The sequence below is a fragment of the Temnothorax curvispinosus genome, unplaced genomic scaffold, assembly GCF_003070985.1.
Source record: "Temnothorax curvispinosus isolate PA1 unplaced genomic scaffold, ASM307098v1 QBEX01017788.1, whole genome shotgun sequence".
Classification (NCBI taxonomy): domain Eukaryota; kingdom Metazoa; phylum Arthropoda; class Insecta; order Hymenoptera; family Formicidae; genus Temnothorax; species Temnothorax curvispinosus.
In genome coordinates this window covers 115,941-135,402 of record NW_020227568.1, presented here as the reverse complement: position 1 = coordinate 135,402, position 19,462 = coordinate 115,941, and the positions used below count along the sequence as shown (strand labels likewise).

Here is a 19,462-nt window from a genome sequence, read left to right as displayed (position 1 = left end):
GTCGCATTACCAGGAAAGCTAGTACAATTTTCCGTGACCTAACATAAAGAGAAGCTGGAGGCTCGCGCTACATTTAGTTGTTTACGAGAGCAATTCGGCGAAACTTGTTTTGGGATCGGACTTTGAAAATCTTTCGTGCAAAAAATTTTATTCTGTAACAAAAAAGGTAACACGTAACTTTGTTTTTACTTAGTTTATCCACAGTAACGAGTAACTAATTGAACAATTTCGTCGATTCACGCGCGCGCACGAGTGATTAATTTCAACGCCAAACTCGCTAATGGATCCTGTTAAAAAATTTTAGGAGGTAAATGTATACAACGCGGTGAACGCGGATGTTAACGTAACATTGGACTCTACGAACATTTTCAGGTGGAAACATCCGCGAAGCGGAAAAAAAAGCGTGGGATATTTCGCGCTGTATGAAATATCGCGATAAATACCGTCGTGAAAACGTGTGCAGAAGTACTTTTCTGCTTACGCAGTTATGGTCAAGCCCTATATCAAAACTGGGGCCCTTCCCCGCAGATAAGCTTGTTATAGGATAGCACAGGATCATAACAGTTTATAGCCCCCCGCTATGGCAGTCGGCTGTCTCGTAGTTTGCATAGATGGTTTATTTCCAATTATTTCAGTGAATTATAAACTTTGTCGAATAAATATTTTTTAAATTAACATTGTACAAAATGATACCGATCCTTTGCGATGTAACATGAAATATAAATGGAATAATTATACATGTATTCTTTACTTAATAATTACATATATAATTTAAATATTATATTTTATTAAAATATGCTAGCAATAAAAAGAAAGAAAGCATATTTTTACGTATTTAACAACCGTGTTAAAAGAATTATTGCTAGATTAAAGCCACTGCTTTAATTTCATGTATATTTGATGATATCCGAATTCGTAATGTTTTTCTAACGATATAATATGTTAATTTAAAACTGATTAATATGTAACACATTGAGCTCTCGGAAGAATTGCATCATGCATGTTCAGCTAATAAGTTCCGAAATAACTTCGCCATAAAGATTTATCGCTCGCCCCGTTTACGGCCCGTGGATTACGTGTTATATATATGAGGGAAAGATCCACTACATCCTTTAACGACATCCTAAAAGGACGTATCATTCGCGATAGAAATTTATTTTCCTTTAACGTGTACGTACATTTATTGGAAACGAAAAGACAAACGACGAAAACGAGGGATAAACGCAAGTAGATTGTTCATACAAAACCAATTACAAGTGATAGATTCAAAAAGTGACCATAAGAATAATAAACTTGAAAGAATTATATTCATTAAAAAACTGTCTTCATTAATAAGTTATTAAAAATGTCATTTAAAACTTCGTTTGACAAAGTTTTATTAATATGCTTTCGAATTATGAGTGTACCCACGTGGTTTTGAAATAATTAGATATATTAAAACCATCATTTTAACTAAAAATTGTAAACTTTAATTTATACTTTTAGAAAATCGTAAAGATTTACGTTTTTTCTTGTTTTTCAAGAGTTATTCAATATTTACATAGAGTCCAAGTTGCAAATTCTTCGCGGATCATACTAGAGCATATACGTGTATAATCTTCATTCGCTTCTCTGAACAGTTTTCTATGCCCGCCTCTGTGCTTCTTTCTCGTTTATGAGATACCATAGCGCGTTTAGCGGCGAGTTTCCATCGCGAAGAATATAAACCGTCTCATTGCGACCGTCTCAGGCGGACCAAGTCATCCGCGAGAAACGAGCAGCGATTTTCACACAAGCCCCGATTCGTATTTATAATCGAGCGGAAGAGCAGTCCATGCATTACTATACGGGGAAAGTAAAACTAAGCTGCCGCCTATCCCGCGTCAGTTTCTCTTTTGCCGGATATCGGGTGTAGTATTCGATATGGGCGCTGCGTTTTTACACGGTTTACAGAATGTTGTTGCCGTCTGAGAATAGCCGCCGTTGTGTTTTACGTTACTGGAATTTTACGCCGGCAGCATTCTACCATCGCCCATTCGTTTTTCCCCGTCCTTTCCCGAGGAATCCATTAGCGGAGATACAGAGATGAAAGCAATCTCTTCAGCGATAGCGAATAAAACCGAGATTTTCATATAATCTGTTCATGCTATTGTATATTGTTGCGCGTCTTATTACAGGTGAACAACGATAACTTGTGACATTTTAGACAACACATGAGATAATGCAATAAAATTCGTAAAACACGCGAAAACGCTTAAATTCGCTGAACAGTCGAACATGGACGGTTTCGCAGGCGGTTTGAGAGAGGAGAGCATGGGCACCGTTCTCTTTCGCAAATCACCGTGACTCGTCGCCGCGTAAGCCCTTTTTCCTGTCTATGTCTGCTTTCCTGTGCGACAGCAACGGGATCGACGTTTCATCTGCTACGGCACGACAATAGCGTCGCCCGATGTTTGGATCGAAGAATCGTTTCAGCGCCCGCTTGTATACGAAGCATTCATTCTGGCAGTCAGATACTTTTCGAAGTTGCTTTTTATCGATAAAAATTTAATTGACGATATATCACAACATTTTTTATATTGAATGAAAAAATAAATAAAATTTGGAACAATTGACTCTATATTTTAGAACGTATTTATTTATTCAAGTTGCAATCTGGAATTTGATCTGCAAAGTTAACGGAAGAGCGATTTGTGATTAAATCTGAAATTTAATTACTGTCAATTTAAATTCCATCAGAAATAAATTGGAAATTGATATTCTATTATGTTTCAAGTTTATTACGGATAAGGTATGTGTCTGACCCGTGGTATACATGCGGTTAAGAGTACATTCAGTTGTCCCAAGACACCCAGTACAGAAGTCCCCATGTCAATTCCCTTCCTCTCTATATTTCGGACGACTGCGTTTGGCGGCGGTCGACCGGGGCGCGTTCGAGCGATTCGGTTTATTTTCGGGTCAAGTTTTCGCCCGGCCGCTTCGCAATCAGGCGGTGCATTGTCCGGCGCGGACAATACAACTACGGCGACAGAATCTCGACGCGCGTAGGAATCCCGGAGTTATCGTCTGTCCGCGCACGGCTTGTCGGACCGACGCGACGTGTTTTCGCAGGAATTTTCGGAAATTCAATTCGGATGCTGGTGCGCGGCCTGTAACACCGCGTCTGCAACAATTCCGATTTCATTGAGCCCCGCGTTAAGTGGCGAACTATGATAACGGTGGCGGTTACGTGACACTTAGTTAATTGTTGCGGACAGACAAGGTTGTGTGTACGAAGCGATAGAATCAAATAACTCAACAAGCGGGATCGAAATTATTTAAATGTTTGCCGAACGAAGATCGGTCCCTCTCATCCTCCCCGGTCCTCGTGGAATTCGCGTCTGGCAGGCAACACGACAGTTCTGGAACACCCTATACATAGCCACGAACGTGCAGTGCGACGGCTTTGGCGCAGGATCGGGCTTTAGTATGTAAGGCACGTGTCCGCATCTGCCTTTATGAGAGCTTCCTGCGATTCCACCATTTCGTCCTCATTCTAGAGCAAGCTTGCCGCGCGCGCGGAGGGCGGGATCGGGGTTTCGGGATTAAGGGCGTCGCCGATCATATTAAGGCCGGAGATATCTCTCCCGCTCCTTATCCGCCGTCGTACGACCCCCATAAACCCACAGTCGGGGTTTGTTCCACATAAATTATAGAGACTGCGTCGCGCCCGGCTTCTGGATATACTCCCGCCGGTGTGTATCCACGTTGATGTAAATGCCGCGGGCCCGTCAACATATTTGCGATTCCCTTCGTGATAGGATGGAGCAGGATATTCCTTTAAGACAATTCAGTCGAATTCATTGTCGAATCAAATTCATTGTCGTGTCAGTCATGATTTCAACGGTCTTGAATCAATTCCGAATAGTACAAAAGACTTTAATCGTTCCTTCTCCTTCTTCTAAACTGCGTTCATTTCCCGGGAGGTAACAAGTTGCATATAAAAATCTAAATGCACGAAACGGAGGGTCATGAGAGCTGTTGCGTTTCCGGATGCACTCTGTTTCAGACAATCGCAATCGGCGCGTAACTCGATGCGGCGGATAAATTTGGCATCCTGACGAGCGGAATGTTTAACTCGGAAGTTAACACGGCGCGCTTCTCGTTTCTTATCGCGTGCGTTTCAGCGTACGAATCAGATTGCGGCGTTTGCAACTCGCCCTCTCATCCCCCTTACGCCTTTCGCCCCCTCAACATTGTTAATCCGATACATACTTCCATGTTTCGCGGCTGCACGTGTAAACCACCACTCGCCCTATCCGAGATAATCGCGTTACATGACACATTCGCATGCAGCTGCACGAACGCGGCGAAGTTCCGGAGAGATTCCTGCGCGGCGCGGGGCCGCAGGAATACGTTTGATCGCCGCACGAAAGATAGGCGGATCGTTCGCGAATCCATCGACTCGCCCGTTCCTCACTCGCGACGGACAGCGGATCCGAAGTGCTTGAACGCCCTTCCGTAATTCCCCGTCGAGCTCTCGCTCGACATCCGCGCGTCTCGCGCAGAAGATGGAGTGACGCCGATTGCCACTGTACCCGACAGCAGGGCACGGACGAGTGGAAAAAGGCGCCGCGAAATTGGATCTTTAGGTAATAGCTAAATCGCGAACGCAGTTGCCTCGCGGCACTCGGACGAGATTGCGGGTATACCTTTTGCGGCACGAACGCGGATAGGGCTGTTACGATATTCCGTATCAATATTTGGTATCGACATCAGCATAGAAAGGGTCAGGAAAAAAAGAGAACAAACTACGATGCACCCGATATTGGAAATGGAAGTATCGATACAGCAAAACTTATTAATAATAAAATTAATAAAAAACGTATTAATAAGTACGAAAGTTAACATTTTAATTAAGGTTTCTTATAATTCCACTTACAACGATATAAACAGGATTATTAAATATATATTAAAGATTAAAGCGTACATATATACAATATAATATATATATACTTTTGAAAAAAATCGCGTCGATATTCTCTGCATCGCGATACGCTTTATCGCACTTTTGGAATGACGCTTGTAAAATCAGCGAAATTGCGTTGCGGCTGTAAAATTCGTTAGGTTGTGCGCGATAACCGTCGGAAATTACGAGGCGAAACTTGCACCCTTTTAACTGATACAAACCAAATTCACCGGCGAGATAAATTCTCAGGCTGTAAAAGCGTTGGGGGGTGAGCTACGGGAGTTCGTATGCTGGAGGATTTGAAGCGATTTACCATTCTGTAAAGAGCTGGCGCGTTTGTTTCATGCGATTTCAAATTACATTATTATATAAGAGAGAGAAAGAGGGAGAGAGAATGGGATGGGGAATGTCGTCCACAAGAGAATGTAGCGAAATAGAAAGTTCAGTACTACGCGGAACGTCGTATTCGTCACAACGAAACATCTTGCTTCGTGTGCTGCATTAAATTAGAAGAGCACCCAAGGTAGACTAAATTTTATGTGAATTATCTCTGTCGAGAACAACGAGGACATAGAATCACATGGAAATTTTCTCCCTCGTAGACAACCTGACATAGATCAAAATTGAAAAACGAGTTATTAAATTACCAAATTAACAAAGATATATAATAAATAAAATTCAATTCGATATGTGTCATATGTTAGTATAACTATATATAGAAAAAAAACATTCTATTTCAATCTGTCTTCATTGCGTGAAGTGAGACAATCGTCTTTATGTATCCCAATCGATTACCAAACGGTTATCGCTTTCGCGAGAACGCGATGTCGTATCGAGTATACGCGTGGTATAGCTCACGAGAATCCCCGGCGACGTCGTTTCCTCGTCCGCGCATGGAAATCCGATCCGAAAACTTTCGCGAGAAAGAAACTAATCGAAGTATCAAGTTGATTTAAGCTCGCGGGGGCCGCCGTGCCATCGATTTCTCTCCGGAATCAGAGGGCTCCGACTGAGGCAAGTTCGATCCTTCCTCCTCCACGTAGATTCGTCCGATCTTTCCGGGGGTGCGCGCCTCGAATTAACCCTCCGCTGGGATTGTCGAACGAGCAACTTCGCGGGCGTCCCTCTTCCCCCTTTCTCCTCAGAAATTAGTAACGGTGCACCTCTGTATTTCCGGCGTTCGTTTCTACGCTGGACTGAGGAAAGTCTCTTCTTTTCTGTTCCCTTGCGTTTTCGCTGGCGGCGATTCTGAGATTTTCGAGAAGACGAAGATGAACAGCGCAGTGTGGACCGACCAATGTCGAGGGTGGGAAGTGGGAAGGTCGCGCCAATCGCTCGCGATTGGGATTGTTCGCGAGTTACCGAGTTGGAGTCAAGATTAATGTTAACTTCGCCGTCGAGTTAATAAGTCCGGCACCTATAAATCCTACCAACTCCTTGTCCCCTTCCCTTACCCCCGCCTCTCTTTCTCTCTTTCCGTTCGTCTGTCTATATCGCGTTCCCTCCGTGTTTCTCTCTATCTTTTCCTCTTTCCATGTCTGGCTCTCCCTACCGACGCTCCATTACGGACATTTTCTCTCCTACGCTTTTACACCCTGAACCTTCCTCAAGGCTTTCTGTGAAACTCGAAAACTTTCGCGGCGAGAAAAAGCACCGCGTATTGGCGGCCTTCGGCAAGAAGCTCCCGAGCTTCCGAGCGTCCTTTCCAGGATCGTTCCCTGCAGGAATCCGCGCGCTTTTTGTCGCGATTACTTACGCGAAATAGTTTTCCTATTATGCTATTCTCGCGTCGGCATTTACTCGGCGCTGTGCTTTATTTGCGCCGAGAGGGCCGGGAAGGTGTCGCGAAATAGCTAATACGGATTATTTCACTTGCTGTCTGAACTTGTAATTCGAGGCATTAGCTCCGAGGGAAAACTATGTAGCATTTGTGTACAGAGTATGCAAACGGATTCACAAACAGATGAATTTGTTAAACGCAAGAAAATCTATTCTGTTGAAAGAGAGAGGTTTGGCATTGATGTTTATAAATTTTCTTTCATCCCAAAGAAAACAATTGTAACAATTGCGCTCCTTGAGAATTGTTGATTGTTATACATGAATCGTAACTTGGGCGGAACTCTTATAAAATAAACGCACGATAAAGAAAGGGGGAAATTTAATTTCGCCGCGAAACGAGAACTCGGCTGACGGAAGCCGCGTGCGGAACAGCGCGGAACCGAGACGTGGTCAACTTTCGCGACTCCGACGGGCGGAAAGAGCCGGTCGCTAAGGACGCGGCTCCTTGGGAAGCCTTGTCGGTAGAGCTGACGTTTAATTTAATAAAACCGTCGTGGCCTTTCTTTCTCGCGCGCGATTTCGCGCGGGAAGGGGCGCGTTTCCGCGCCATTTCCCCTTCCCGCTTAGGTGTCGCTCGCCGACCGTCGTACCGGGATGCCGTGTAAAATTCCTTCGGAAAAACTGTGCGAGCCAGCCGGGGTGCACCTTGTTAAGAACGTCAAACTTACGGCCGGGAGTTTGCCGGAACTTTGTAATTTCCAGCGCGCGCCCGCGCGCCCTGGATTGACGCTCGGCTTCCGACGTGCGTTTTTACAAACCTCTCCCGGCCGAGCGATGTGAACGGGTGTGTCAGATCTTTGCGAAATAATGTCATCTGTGCCAGTTCAATCAGTACGATAGACTGTAAAGTTACGTGGAGTGCTAATTAATTGGTAATAAACTCTATATGGTGTCGATTACGATTACCGAGGTCATTAGGGCGTTCCGTTAAATTAGGAGAGTGGAAGCTATATGCGCATTAATTTTGCACAATTGACATTAATTGTGGTTATTGCTGTTACTATATAGTACGTATCATTGTTCGTGATTCCACATAAACCGTTCATAAATTTTTGATAAAACAAAGCTAATGTAAAACAAATTTTTCTCTGGAATTATACTGAGAATTATACTATGTAATACTTTACTGAATTGCTAACATTTGCACATTCGTATTATTTTTAGCTTTTTACAATCTTTTATTAAAATGTGTTGTTAAATGGAAGTGTAATCATTATTTAAATAAAATTACATTTTGTAAATATATTTTTTGAACAGAATTATTTTTAATCCGTTTGCTTGAAACCTGTTAGCAATTGTCACAAGTTAATTAATATTAATTAGTTCAATATTAATTAATATTAACGTTGTTCTTGCTGAATACATTTCAGCTAGCTGCCTCTGTTCTCCGTCCGATGTTTAATTATTATGATTTTGCAACAAAAATCAGGCGTGGCTCCGACAGTTTATTCTTAATACTGATATACGTGATTATGCGACCATTAAGTTTCAGTTGCCTGCCGCCTGTCACCGGTAGAAGTAGATCGATCACTTGCTCGCGTGACATTAATCCATTATTACAGCAGAAATTCGCGACTGCTCGAATGAAGACGGTGCTATCGAATAACGTCGAAAGAAATTAATGTTGTAAGCCGTACTATATTTTCGCCATCGTAAATTACGTTCTTACATTAATATTCCGCTTGCGAGCAGTACGAAAATGTTTTCTACTTAACGCCGTTTCTTTCCCGCTTGATGTATCGTCTTGCTCATTTTATCGGCGTTTTTTCTCGTTGCGTAATTATCCGCTAACCCCATTTCACGGTACCGTAAGTCCAACTTTGCCGGTCGTGAATCCCGAGACAACGCTCTTGTCTTCACGTCGAATTTCTCATCCGATGAAAATCGGCAAATTCGAGCGGCCGATCTCACGGTCGAACGTTAAGATTTCTGTCCTCCGGAAAGATCGCCGTGCATGCGCGGCGATATATTATCGGATTTTATCCGTCCATGTAAAGAGTTTTACGCAAAACGAAGAGACATGACAATTTGTCGATACATATGAAGAGATTTCTGAAATAGGAAACTATTGAGTTACAAAACTGTGTGTCGCGACAATTTCTGCCGCTACAGTCGTTTGTCAAAGCGCCGTCAGTTTTATGCAATAAACTCCAAATTTTTGGTTCGATCTCACCTGGGTTATTCGATGTACGGTTCATTTGATGATGTTTACGAATTGACAGTTAATCCGAAAGTATTGATGTTTTACCGATAACAGCTGGTAACATGTGTCAGTCATATGTTTACATACGTTTTATATATGTGTTACAAAAAAGTATTCAATAGTTCAAACAACAATATCGATGAGACATGTCGCTGTGACTTTCTTCTCATTACAGTTGGCTTATTTGCGGTCGACTGACGTTTCAGTTATTAGCAACTGACCGCGGTTAACACCATCATCGTCAATTGTCATTACATCCGACAGTACTTGGCAGGTGACAGCTTAATAGAATTTCCGAGCAGGCAATCACGCGGCCGAATTTGCGCCCTTCCTCTCCCTTTTAGCGCTGAGTCTTGCATTATTGTTGTATCATCATTCCATTGATCCGTTACGAGATTACTCGGTCGAGCGAAAGTGCATTTTCACATGACTCGAAAAAAGAAAACGTTGATGAAGGTTTGATATTACGTTAAAGACGGAAGGGGGAAAAGCTAATTGTCACGCACCTAACACTGAGCGGGTCACGTAAGAGTTCATTAGCCGCTTTACACAAGATTGTAATATTATCTGATAAGAAAGTTTATTCGAAACTTTCGATAGACAAAGGAAAGTTTCAGCCCTTTTAAACAGCAAAGTCACCTGAGGAAGCAAATAATGCGCAGGAAATAAGAAGAGAGAAGATGACTATTCAGTTAATAATTATACCCCTATTGGTGCTATCGTCGGAGGATATCGCCTTTAACTCGTTATATCGTAAATAATCGTACATTCTTGTCCCTCTTATTTTTCGATTAAAGGGAGAAATATTTTTATGATACGACTGCGTTTTTCCACCGTTCATCAAAAGATATCAAAGTAATCCGCCGCGTAATCCGGCCGCGCCAATCACGCGTCAAAAGTCGTTGGAATCGTTTTTCCGCGCTATGTGTGCATGTGAGCTTTTTGGCCACTTTGTTAAGCTTTATATCACTTAACGCGCGCGTCTCTCGTTCGCTCGCGCCGCGCGCGTATTTCCGCCAAGGACGAAAAATCGACACGTCCGGTGTAAGTATATCGCGCACGTGCGGGCGCAGTTACGAAAGACGTGAACGCGAACCTTCCCCGGAAGGGAAACTTTCTTCATTTTTCGCCCCGAACCTCGATCGAGCTTGGGGCTCGGGGGAAGTTTCCCCCCCCCCTGAAATATCGCGGAAATCAATCGCCGGCGCGAGTGGCCGCGATCGCGGCCCTATTTTCCGCGCTTTTCCCGGCACTCGGGAGAGAAGTAATGGGTTAGTTTAGCCGAGTCGTCAAGCGTGCTGCCATTTACGCGCGTTGCAGTAACTATAGCAGTAACTAGGGAGTGGCTTTTGATCTCGTCGAGTGAGCGAAGCGTTGCCGCTTTAATCTCCTTAAGCCTTCTTCCCTGCATATTGAATGTAATTTAATTTGTCCTTAATTAATAACCAAGAAAAAGATATGGTTGCAGTAAGAGAGAATTTTCAAACTGTATTTTGAAACACGTTGTTCTTATATACATGCATAAACGAAAAAAGTCTATCAGGTCTAATTAACAATTAGTGCACAATAAGAGAAATTATGTATTACGCGTGTAGCAGTGCGTGAAGTATTTAATTTCAAATTCCAACTTCCAATTCTAATTGGAACTGTTTGACTTTTACATTGGAATCTCATCTGTTCCAGCAAACGCGATAAGCAGATTCGCAATCCTGTAATCCGTACAACATCGAGCGCAAACAGTTTGATAGATTCGTATCTACAAACATATACACACATGGTTGATCCTCTACAGTAGATATTATTGAAGCCGATCAGACTTCCCCCTCGTTGATTTCGCACGTCAAATTATAATTCATTCTTAATAACTTAATCAATATAATATAAGTAATAAAAGTAGTGGAACAAGCGAATAATCACAAAGAATAAAAGAATTATGGTAAGAAATAATTGTTTAATTATATAAGATGTCCGATAAACTCGTGTGTCGTAACTTTGGGATCTTTCAACCGATGCAATGTGACCTCGGGATCAGGTCGTAGAATTGACGCGCGAATCTAAGATCTCGAGAGATCTGCAATGTAAACCCCATCAGGTACTCTGTAGACGCAAGGTAGTTATCGACAGTATCGGATATCCGCGATGAAGATTCCGATCGAACTGATGTTACAGTAAGCTTACTAGATTGATCAGCCAACTGTGATCCCATTGGTCAGGGACACACAGTGGATACATCCACCTCGTCTTCATAACTGGGATGTACATATATTGAGACTGACACGTATCCGTTGATCGAGTTGGTTCCGGTCGCGCTGGATAATGATCTCGGTCCGAAACACGAGTTCGCAAAGGCACGTTGGGAGTGTTATAATGTCACGAATTTTGGCAACAATATGCCTATAGTTCGAATATGCAGATTTATGGAAAAATTGAAAATTTCGATAAACACTGACACCAAGCGCGCTAATAAATAAAACTAATATCTCCTCGTAGCGTAAACGTCACCTCGCCACGGTAAACAAAAATATTTTTATCCGTGTACGCAGAATGCAATTTACATTTACATCGCGCGACGCTCTACAACTTTTATGGAGTGGCATGCATTTTGCTAGCACGCGCGATAAAGCGATACTCTTGTTTACGCAAAATAAAGTGCACCTACAAAAAAATACAGCGCGTTCTTATCACGAAAGTGTTTTGAGAAGAAGAGAAAGAGAGAGAGAGAGAGAGAGAGAGAGAGAGAGAGAGAGAGAGAGAGAGCAAACATCCCTATTTATTATTTATCGTCGTTTATCGCAGGACAAGGATATACGTTTGATACTTCTTATAAACCGGTTGCAATCTGTTTATCCTGTGAAGCAATAATATGTGCAAGTGCCTTGCGTTCTACGAAAAAAAAAACATACATAAATTATATTATTTATTTCGTTGCGTAGACAACTTAAATAATTTAGTAAATATAAATTCTTTGTAACAGCGGCATGTATAATTAATTTTAATAACACACAACTGTTCGTTGTAGCTTCGACTTACTCGAATAACCCGTATATCGCGTTATTAGAATTGCCTTTACGAGCTTTTCTGCGGCTCAACGTTGGAGAAACGACAAAGCAAGCAGACAAAATCTCGTGCTTCGTTTATAACATTACGAAGCTCTTATATATTCCGTGTAATGTATCCTCTTCAGTACGTGCGCTACATAGCGACCTCGTCTCCGCTTGGCAGGTATACGGCGTACCACGTACGTATGTTCTCGGATGAGGAAACAGAAAGTCGGGGAGTACTTCACCGCTGTTTCCGGCGAGATCTTGCGACCATCCCGTTGCGTCGAATGCAAAAAAAGGATGAATGAAGAATAGCATTTGCGTGCACCACGCGCGAAATTTCTTCGCGATAAAATAGTCCCCCCTCCCTATCCTCATATATGAGACATTATGTTTATGAACCGCGATAAAGTGCGCGTGATAAAGCGTACGAATTACCCGGCCATTATACTTGAACGCTCAATCGTTCTAAAATACGATGATATTACACGCGCGTCGAATATTTATACACGTTTAAATTTAACCGCATTTACAACGGCGCCATTTGTCGAGAATTTATCGCGTGCGTTAAAGTATTCCGTTTCCGTCGTTTTTGGGTTGTAATTGCTTCATTCCCGGTTTGGCCTCCCATATAACTGTTGTGCGCGGAAGTTAAGCCATTAAAAATATCGCTAGACTTAAAATGTATACAAATTACATATTGTTATGTATATACGAATTACGTATTGAACAAAAAGACACATATTGTTTCTTATATAGATATGTGAAGCGGAATTTTTCAATAAATTTGTAATATGTGTAGTACGTTTTACATTTTTTTCACGATAATTTTCTCGCGAATTTTATTGTCCTCTACGACATTCCTTCTCTCTCTCTCTCTCTCTCTCTCTCTCTCTCTCTCTCTTCGCATTCTCATCGGTGTCCTGCAATCCTACCAAGAACAATGCACTTTGTCGAGCTCTCGAGTGCGGATAAAATCGATCTGTGCAATCTTCCGGATACGGTACGCCTTCCGTCTCTGTGAAGTTCTCGCGTGCAAATCCGTATAGCCAGGTCGTTTAACGAGTTTATTCAACCGCGTTGTGTTCCTATTGTCTCGATAACTATCCGCCGATCATCGATATCCGGATAGGCCTTGGTACTCGTCGATATCTATCTTGCGCGAATTAATCCTCAAATATTCAGCGAATAGGCCTATTACAAGCATACTCGTCATACGCAAAATACAAAAGATGCGCGCACACGTATAATACAAGTGAAAAACGAAAGATCATATAAATATATGTTACTGTATACTCAAAGAAAAAAGTACCAGCAATTAAAAAATTGAAAAGAAATAACTTTTCTATAAATTATAAAATTATTATAAGAAAAATAAGTAAGTTGTCAACTAAAAAAACATAATATTAATTATTTGAAGTAGATACGGTTGGATAGACTACAAGAAAATAATAAAGTAAAATAGTTATTATATTAATAAAAAATATATTATTAAAATATAAAGTGTCATTGTGGCATAATGACTCATTTCGAAAAATTTTATAAAGTCCATATTGTATAGATCTATATACCTATCATAGTTGTCAAAACAATTCTATTTACTCTGAATGCGTGTAATTATAATATACCTGATCTTTACACTTCATAATTATTTCGTGTTTGAATCAAACAGCGTTCTTTATAGTCGCAAATTTATTATAATCGAATTTATTTACAGGTAGATGGTTAAAAAAATATTTCACGACAAATAACAAATAAGCAATAAAAATGAGAAATACCGTGTATAGTGTGATATCGAGTCGCGCTTTCGTCATCAGTCAAGAGTCTTCCGCACCAAGTTCTTATGCAAATTTTGCACGGTGGTTCTTACAGATGCATATACGCGTATGAATGTGCGTCTCACAAGCCAATTAGCGCGTTATCCGCCGTGGCGTATGACGACATGTGTTTGCCGGCGTCGTGTCTCGTATCTCGCATCCTATATCCCGGAAAGGGAGAATATCGGCGCGATATCGGCGCGCGCAAATTCTCATACAGTCGACCTGCATACATATCGACGCTTTGGCGGCGCCGCGTGGCTGAAACTGCGCCGCAACGGCGTATACTAGGTATACACGTGCAATCCTGAGCGATCTGTCCTGGGCGACGCGGTACACTCTCTTCCGAATGTCCGATTTGGAAATTTATGGGATACCCGATTTGCGCGCTTAACACACCACTCTATATGCGTCGCGCATTCCGATGCATCGTTACACCGGCTGATTTGCGATGGAGATATTTGCGTTCCTTACTCGCTTACAGTATATTTCGTAGATAATTTGGTAAACAGATATCGGTTGCTTTCATTTACACAAATTGACAACGATTTATCTATAAAATGTTTCCGCGTCTTACACACAATCCTTTTTAAATGTATAAAAAATAGATATCTGTGATATATATAACGAACGTAATTTAATTATGGTTGCGCCATTTTTAATCATGTCTCTGCCATAAGCTTGGTAATTATGTCGCAATTTAAATTTCAAAGGAGGAGTCGGTTCCCGAATTTGTCAAAGAATAAGCGCCTAGAATTTAATATGGAACTGCTGCGTTTTCCTCTGTTCGCGATATGCATTTGCTCGCCGTGGAATTTTGTTTAGAGCGGCAGGGTGATGAAAGTGGTGGATTAATATTCTGCCTCGAGAAATTCCAGTTATTTTCTCTGTTATTCCCATTCCAATAACAACGCATACAATACGTCACTGATATCGTGGTACTCTCGTAATGATGGACGTTTGGCAATCCATTTTCCGTGTATCTAACGAATTTCATACGGAAACTTATAATTATTTTCGACATCATAGGTCCGCATAGAACCTCTTCATTAAAGGCTTGTCCGGATAGGATAATTAAAAGTTTTGTGAGAAGTTTCGAAGCATTTGCAAAACGCAATGAGGTATTCGAATTTTCTTGATGTTTGTTCGTTGCAATTATATTGATGCCCATATTGTTCTCTATTTGTCATATTAAGTAAAAAAGATTATTTGAATATTTTAAGAAAAATTAAAATAAAATAAAGTTATAAATAATTGGAAATAGAACAGAATTAGAAATAGAAAATGCGATTCGGATATGTAGCGTATTATCAAATATATATATATATATATATATAAACACACACAAACACAATATATGTATATTCACGGTATAGCTTCACTATAGCTTTATTATATTATGTTCCCATTTTTATAATGGAAATCGAATGAACGTGGTATTATCTATTAATAAACATATGTAGCAATGAGAAGTAATACCATATTCCTCTGTCAACGCTTTTATTTCCGGAATATCAGTGTTATATTTCCCTAAGCGTGGGCTGCATTAGACGCTTTGTGCTTTTATATTTCCGCATCTCGTGGGACTCGTTATGAGACAAGAGCCGCGTCCCGGACAACTAGTAAGAATGGCCACTTAATTAAAATGGATTTTAATTAAATTAAAGCCTTTAATTAAGTTACATCAGTTAAATAGAATAAATCTTATCGCGACGTAAGCACTAATATAAATTACTTAATTCTATGTAGAGAGAGGGGGGGAAGGAGAAAACGGTAATATTTTTCACAGCTTGCGCGCAATGCTAATTGTGTCGTTGTAATTACTTTGCAATTTAAACGGTTAGATAGAAGACTCTGGCTAGTTTGTGACGAGAGAGAAGCAGGTGAACATTATTTTATAAATTTACTGAATCGCCAATATAGTTTCATTTTCCGATCCAAGTCGAATGTCTTACAACATCGTTATTTTTAATTTATAATGGATAATAAATTGGCGATTTAAACAGCTTATTTTTTCGCAAAAATATGATAACGTTTATAATTGAAAATTTTGATAAATCACAACGAGACTTTCTACTATTATCTTTTATCTTTACTAATTACAAGTTCTAAATTAGAATCGTAATTAATTAAAAAGTAATACAATAGGTAGGCAGGAAATGCAGTGTAAACGTTGCGTCACTAAAATTAGAATGGTGGAATATTCGTGTCGTAATTATGGTGATGGTAAAAGTATTATAAAGATAGCGAGCTTTGTAAGTAATTGACTGCGTGTACATACATGTATCTTGTAACTAATTTCACTAATACTAACCCCTTTTTCTCTTTTCAGACATGTCCTACAAGCCGCGCCATCCCATTATCGAGGGTAAGTATTTTCAGTCATAATACACGTAATACAAATGGTAGCAGAATACGCCAATCTAAATCGCAGGTAGCTTCTCGTTCATTTGAAGCTTGACATATAGCTATAGCTTTGCTGCAAACGCATGCTACGATAATATTGATTTTCCAAACGAAAGATCACAGAAACAATTCCCTACTTATCCGGTCTTTCGGACAATTCGTCAGTTTTTCGTTCATACTCGGTATTAAGCAATTATACGATACGTCACATTTCAAAATCACGAAGTATTGTTATTTGTTGAAAATTCACATATCACTGGGAATTATTTATTCTTTGAAGCCATGCTGCATCACGTTTGTAATATATTTATCGATTTGTGTATCGTGGAAATATACTACGAGTTAAACGCTACAAAGATACATATCCACTAAAAGGCGGATAAACAAAATCGATTATTTCCACTTGGTTGATAATACGTGCGCGCGCGCGCGACCAGAATTCGCCGATATGCTTTTGCAAAACGAGGTTGGACTTCCTGGCGAAATCGCAGATTTAGATAGCCTGACACGCAACGTTCGGCGACGTGTTATTCCGAAGAATAACCCGATGCGGGCCGAATGTTCCCTCTCAAACGATCGACGGCATGGCTCAATTACACGGAAAGCGCGTGTGGCCTCGCGTACCGTGAAATTGCGTTATCGCCGTCAAAACGATCACGATAACACATACACGTATTTTGCGCCCGCGTTCCGCAACACCGGCTCTTAAGGATGTACATTTTTCGCTATTCCCGGACGCGCGGCGCGCCTCTTAACGACGCTTAATTCATCTTGTTATCCCGCGCGAATAATTATAATCTCATTGTCATTCACGAGATTTCGATCGGGGAGCGCGGCTATAAATCGCGACAAAGCGTGGCGACAGTTTTTAACACGCTGAAAATTCCTGGATACGAATTTCATCGCGCGTCGCATTATTCTAAGCTCTGCGGAATATATAAAAAAGCAAAGTTGCAAAATGCAGCGATTTAGGAAGAGTTCCTTTTGTGATGTTAAAAGCTGCTCTTAACTGTGCGTTCAGATCTCTGAAAAGAGAAAGCTCTTTCGTAATTTCCGTCGGTATTCGACTCAGTCGCGAGAAATTATAGAAGCATCATCCGCAAAATGAGGATGGCATCGTGAACGACGAGATATATCAGAATTCTCGATGGCGACTCGCGTATACCCGGGATTGCTTCTCTTTCCATCTCTTCCGTATTTTATACGCGCGCGTGATGCTGTACCTACACACGCGTATATATTTGAATAAAACAAGCGCAAACAATCCTTAGTAAAACATAACACACTAAAATTTCTCGCTCGCTACCGATGTTTCCGCCCGTTTCCCCGCGGCGATGTACGTGCATCGCATACGCAGATATTGACATAGTCTACTTGGTATTTCCGAGCTCGCCTCCCCGCGCCTTATTTTTCGTAGTCACTGCCGAGGTAATCCCCAAGTGGGCGCAACCCGCTTGCAGGCATCTTCAAGCTTTCCAAACACGAAATTGCCCATCAGACTCGGGGTATCGGGTCCCCCGACATCCCCGTCTACCTTTTTTGCGAGTACTTCAGATACTGAATGTGGGACTTTCTCTCGTCCCCGGGATCCTGTCGCGCGTCTTGCCCTTTCCTCTCGCGACTTACTCGGATCGCTACAATTCGAACTATCCTCGTTACCGTGGTTACTCCTGTTACCGCGTCTACTCTCGTTACCGTTGGCTAACTCTCGTCGGCGAGATCTGTGATATCGCTCGTGCCGGGATGTGCCGAATTGTCACTGCATGCTGTTTTTTCTCACATCCTCAATCCGGAATTTAGCGAATCTTCGAATTTTTCAATAAACACAGCGTATATGTATATGCATATATGAGCCTTTCAAGAGACGTAAGTTTTGCCCCGCCCCAAGGATGTACTTCAGCTTTTGTCATTATTACATTGCATGTGCGATCAACACTCTTTATTGCTGCACGAAATGCATCTAACAAATAGGTAGGTAACCTGCGGTGAAGAAGTATCTAATTGATTGTTCGAACCATTGAGGCTCGAACGTTCGATCTTTCTTTTTAATTTCCGAACGCCTTGGTAATTAACTCTCAAATTCAATTTCAATTTGAGTAAGGCTCACTTTACGCGATTTAAATAATCAACTTCCGCTCCTTAATTACATTCTTGCAGCTTCGCATTCATCGGAACTCTCTTCCTCCCTCCTTCTCTCTCTCTCTCTCTCTCTCTCTCCCTCTCTCTCTCTTTCTCTCTTTAATACGCTGAATAAAAATATCTTTTATATCTTGAAGTAAAAAAAGATATATATAGACATTTGAATATAATTCTTTTTATCTGTCATACAAAAATTTTAAAAAATTTAATAACGATTATATCTGCAAGAGAATAGCGTCTGTTAAGATGCTTAGACTTATATAGTTTGCAAGCTCAAACTGTTGGTAATTAATATCGATTTTGGTAATTAATATCGTTTGCAAGACTCGCTCGAGAATGGATGCTGCTGGATATATAATTCAATTAGTGGCGATTGTGTGCGACAAAGATATATTCACGTATTTGCAAATACTCACGTTTTTCACAATTATCGTATAAGATATTCGACCGGTGTAATCAATTATATGTGCACTATATACGAGTTCCTGTATTGCATGCATTTTGTGAAGTCGCGGATCGACTCATATAATGTCTAATATAAGACATTTGCTTGCAGCTAAAGCGTGAAATTGGCTACTTGCTATGTGGTATTGATTATATGCCATGCACTATGTTATGTGCCTGCAATGTGGAGTAAACACGATGTTTATATTAATATCGAAATTGCCAGCAACTCTCGCATCCTCTATGTATGACTACTACATTATATCGCGTTTGACATGTTTATCAGCGACGTGGCTAATCACATAGTTCTCGTCGTGGCTATTAATAAAAAATTCAGTTGAAGGAAATTGCCCAAAATTAATGATTATTCTTGTCATATTTGAAAATCAGTTCAATATCCTTTTATTTTCCAAGAATTTTAATGCATCAATATATATATATAGGACAGTCCAAATAAAGTGTTATAATCTACTTTCTCAGAAATTATTAGGATTGATAAGAAATTATCTCTTTCGGGTATTTTAAAGATTGATGATGCTTTTTAAAGGAGATAATAAAAATCTGATAAATTTTCACGAATTAAAATTATTTTTAAAAATCCCCAGTACTTTTGTAGAAATTCTGAATAGATAGATAAAATATCTTG

The 19,462-nt window shown here is 40.7% G+C and overlaps 1 protein-coding gene across 1 annotated transcript in view; it reads left to right on the top strand.

Moving 5' to 3' along the window:
- Positions 1-19,462, top strand: part of LOC112467709 — a 134,205-nt gene that overhangs the window by 74,368 nt on the left and 40,375 nt on the right. Inside the window, exon 3 of the mRNA XM_025036437.1 lies at positions 16,160-16,195. Coding sequence (XP_024892205.1) covers positions 16,160-16,195 — 36 coding nt within the window. The remainder of the gene's footprint in view (positions 1-16,159; positions 16,196-19,462) is intronic.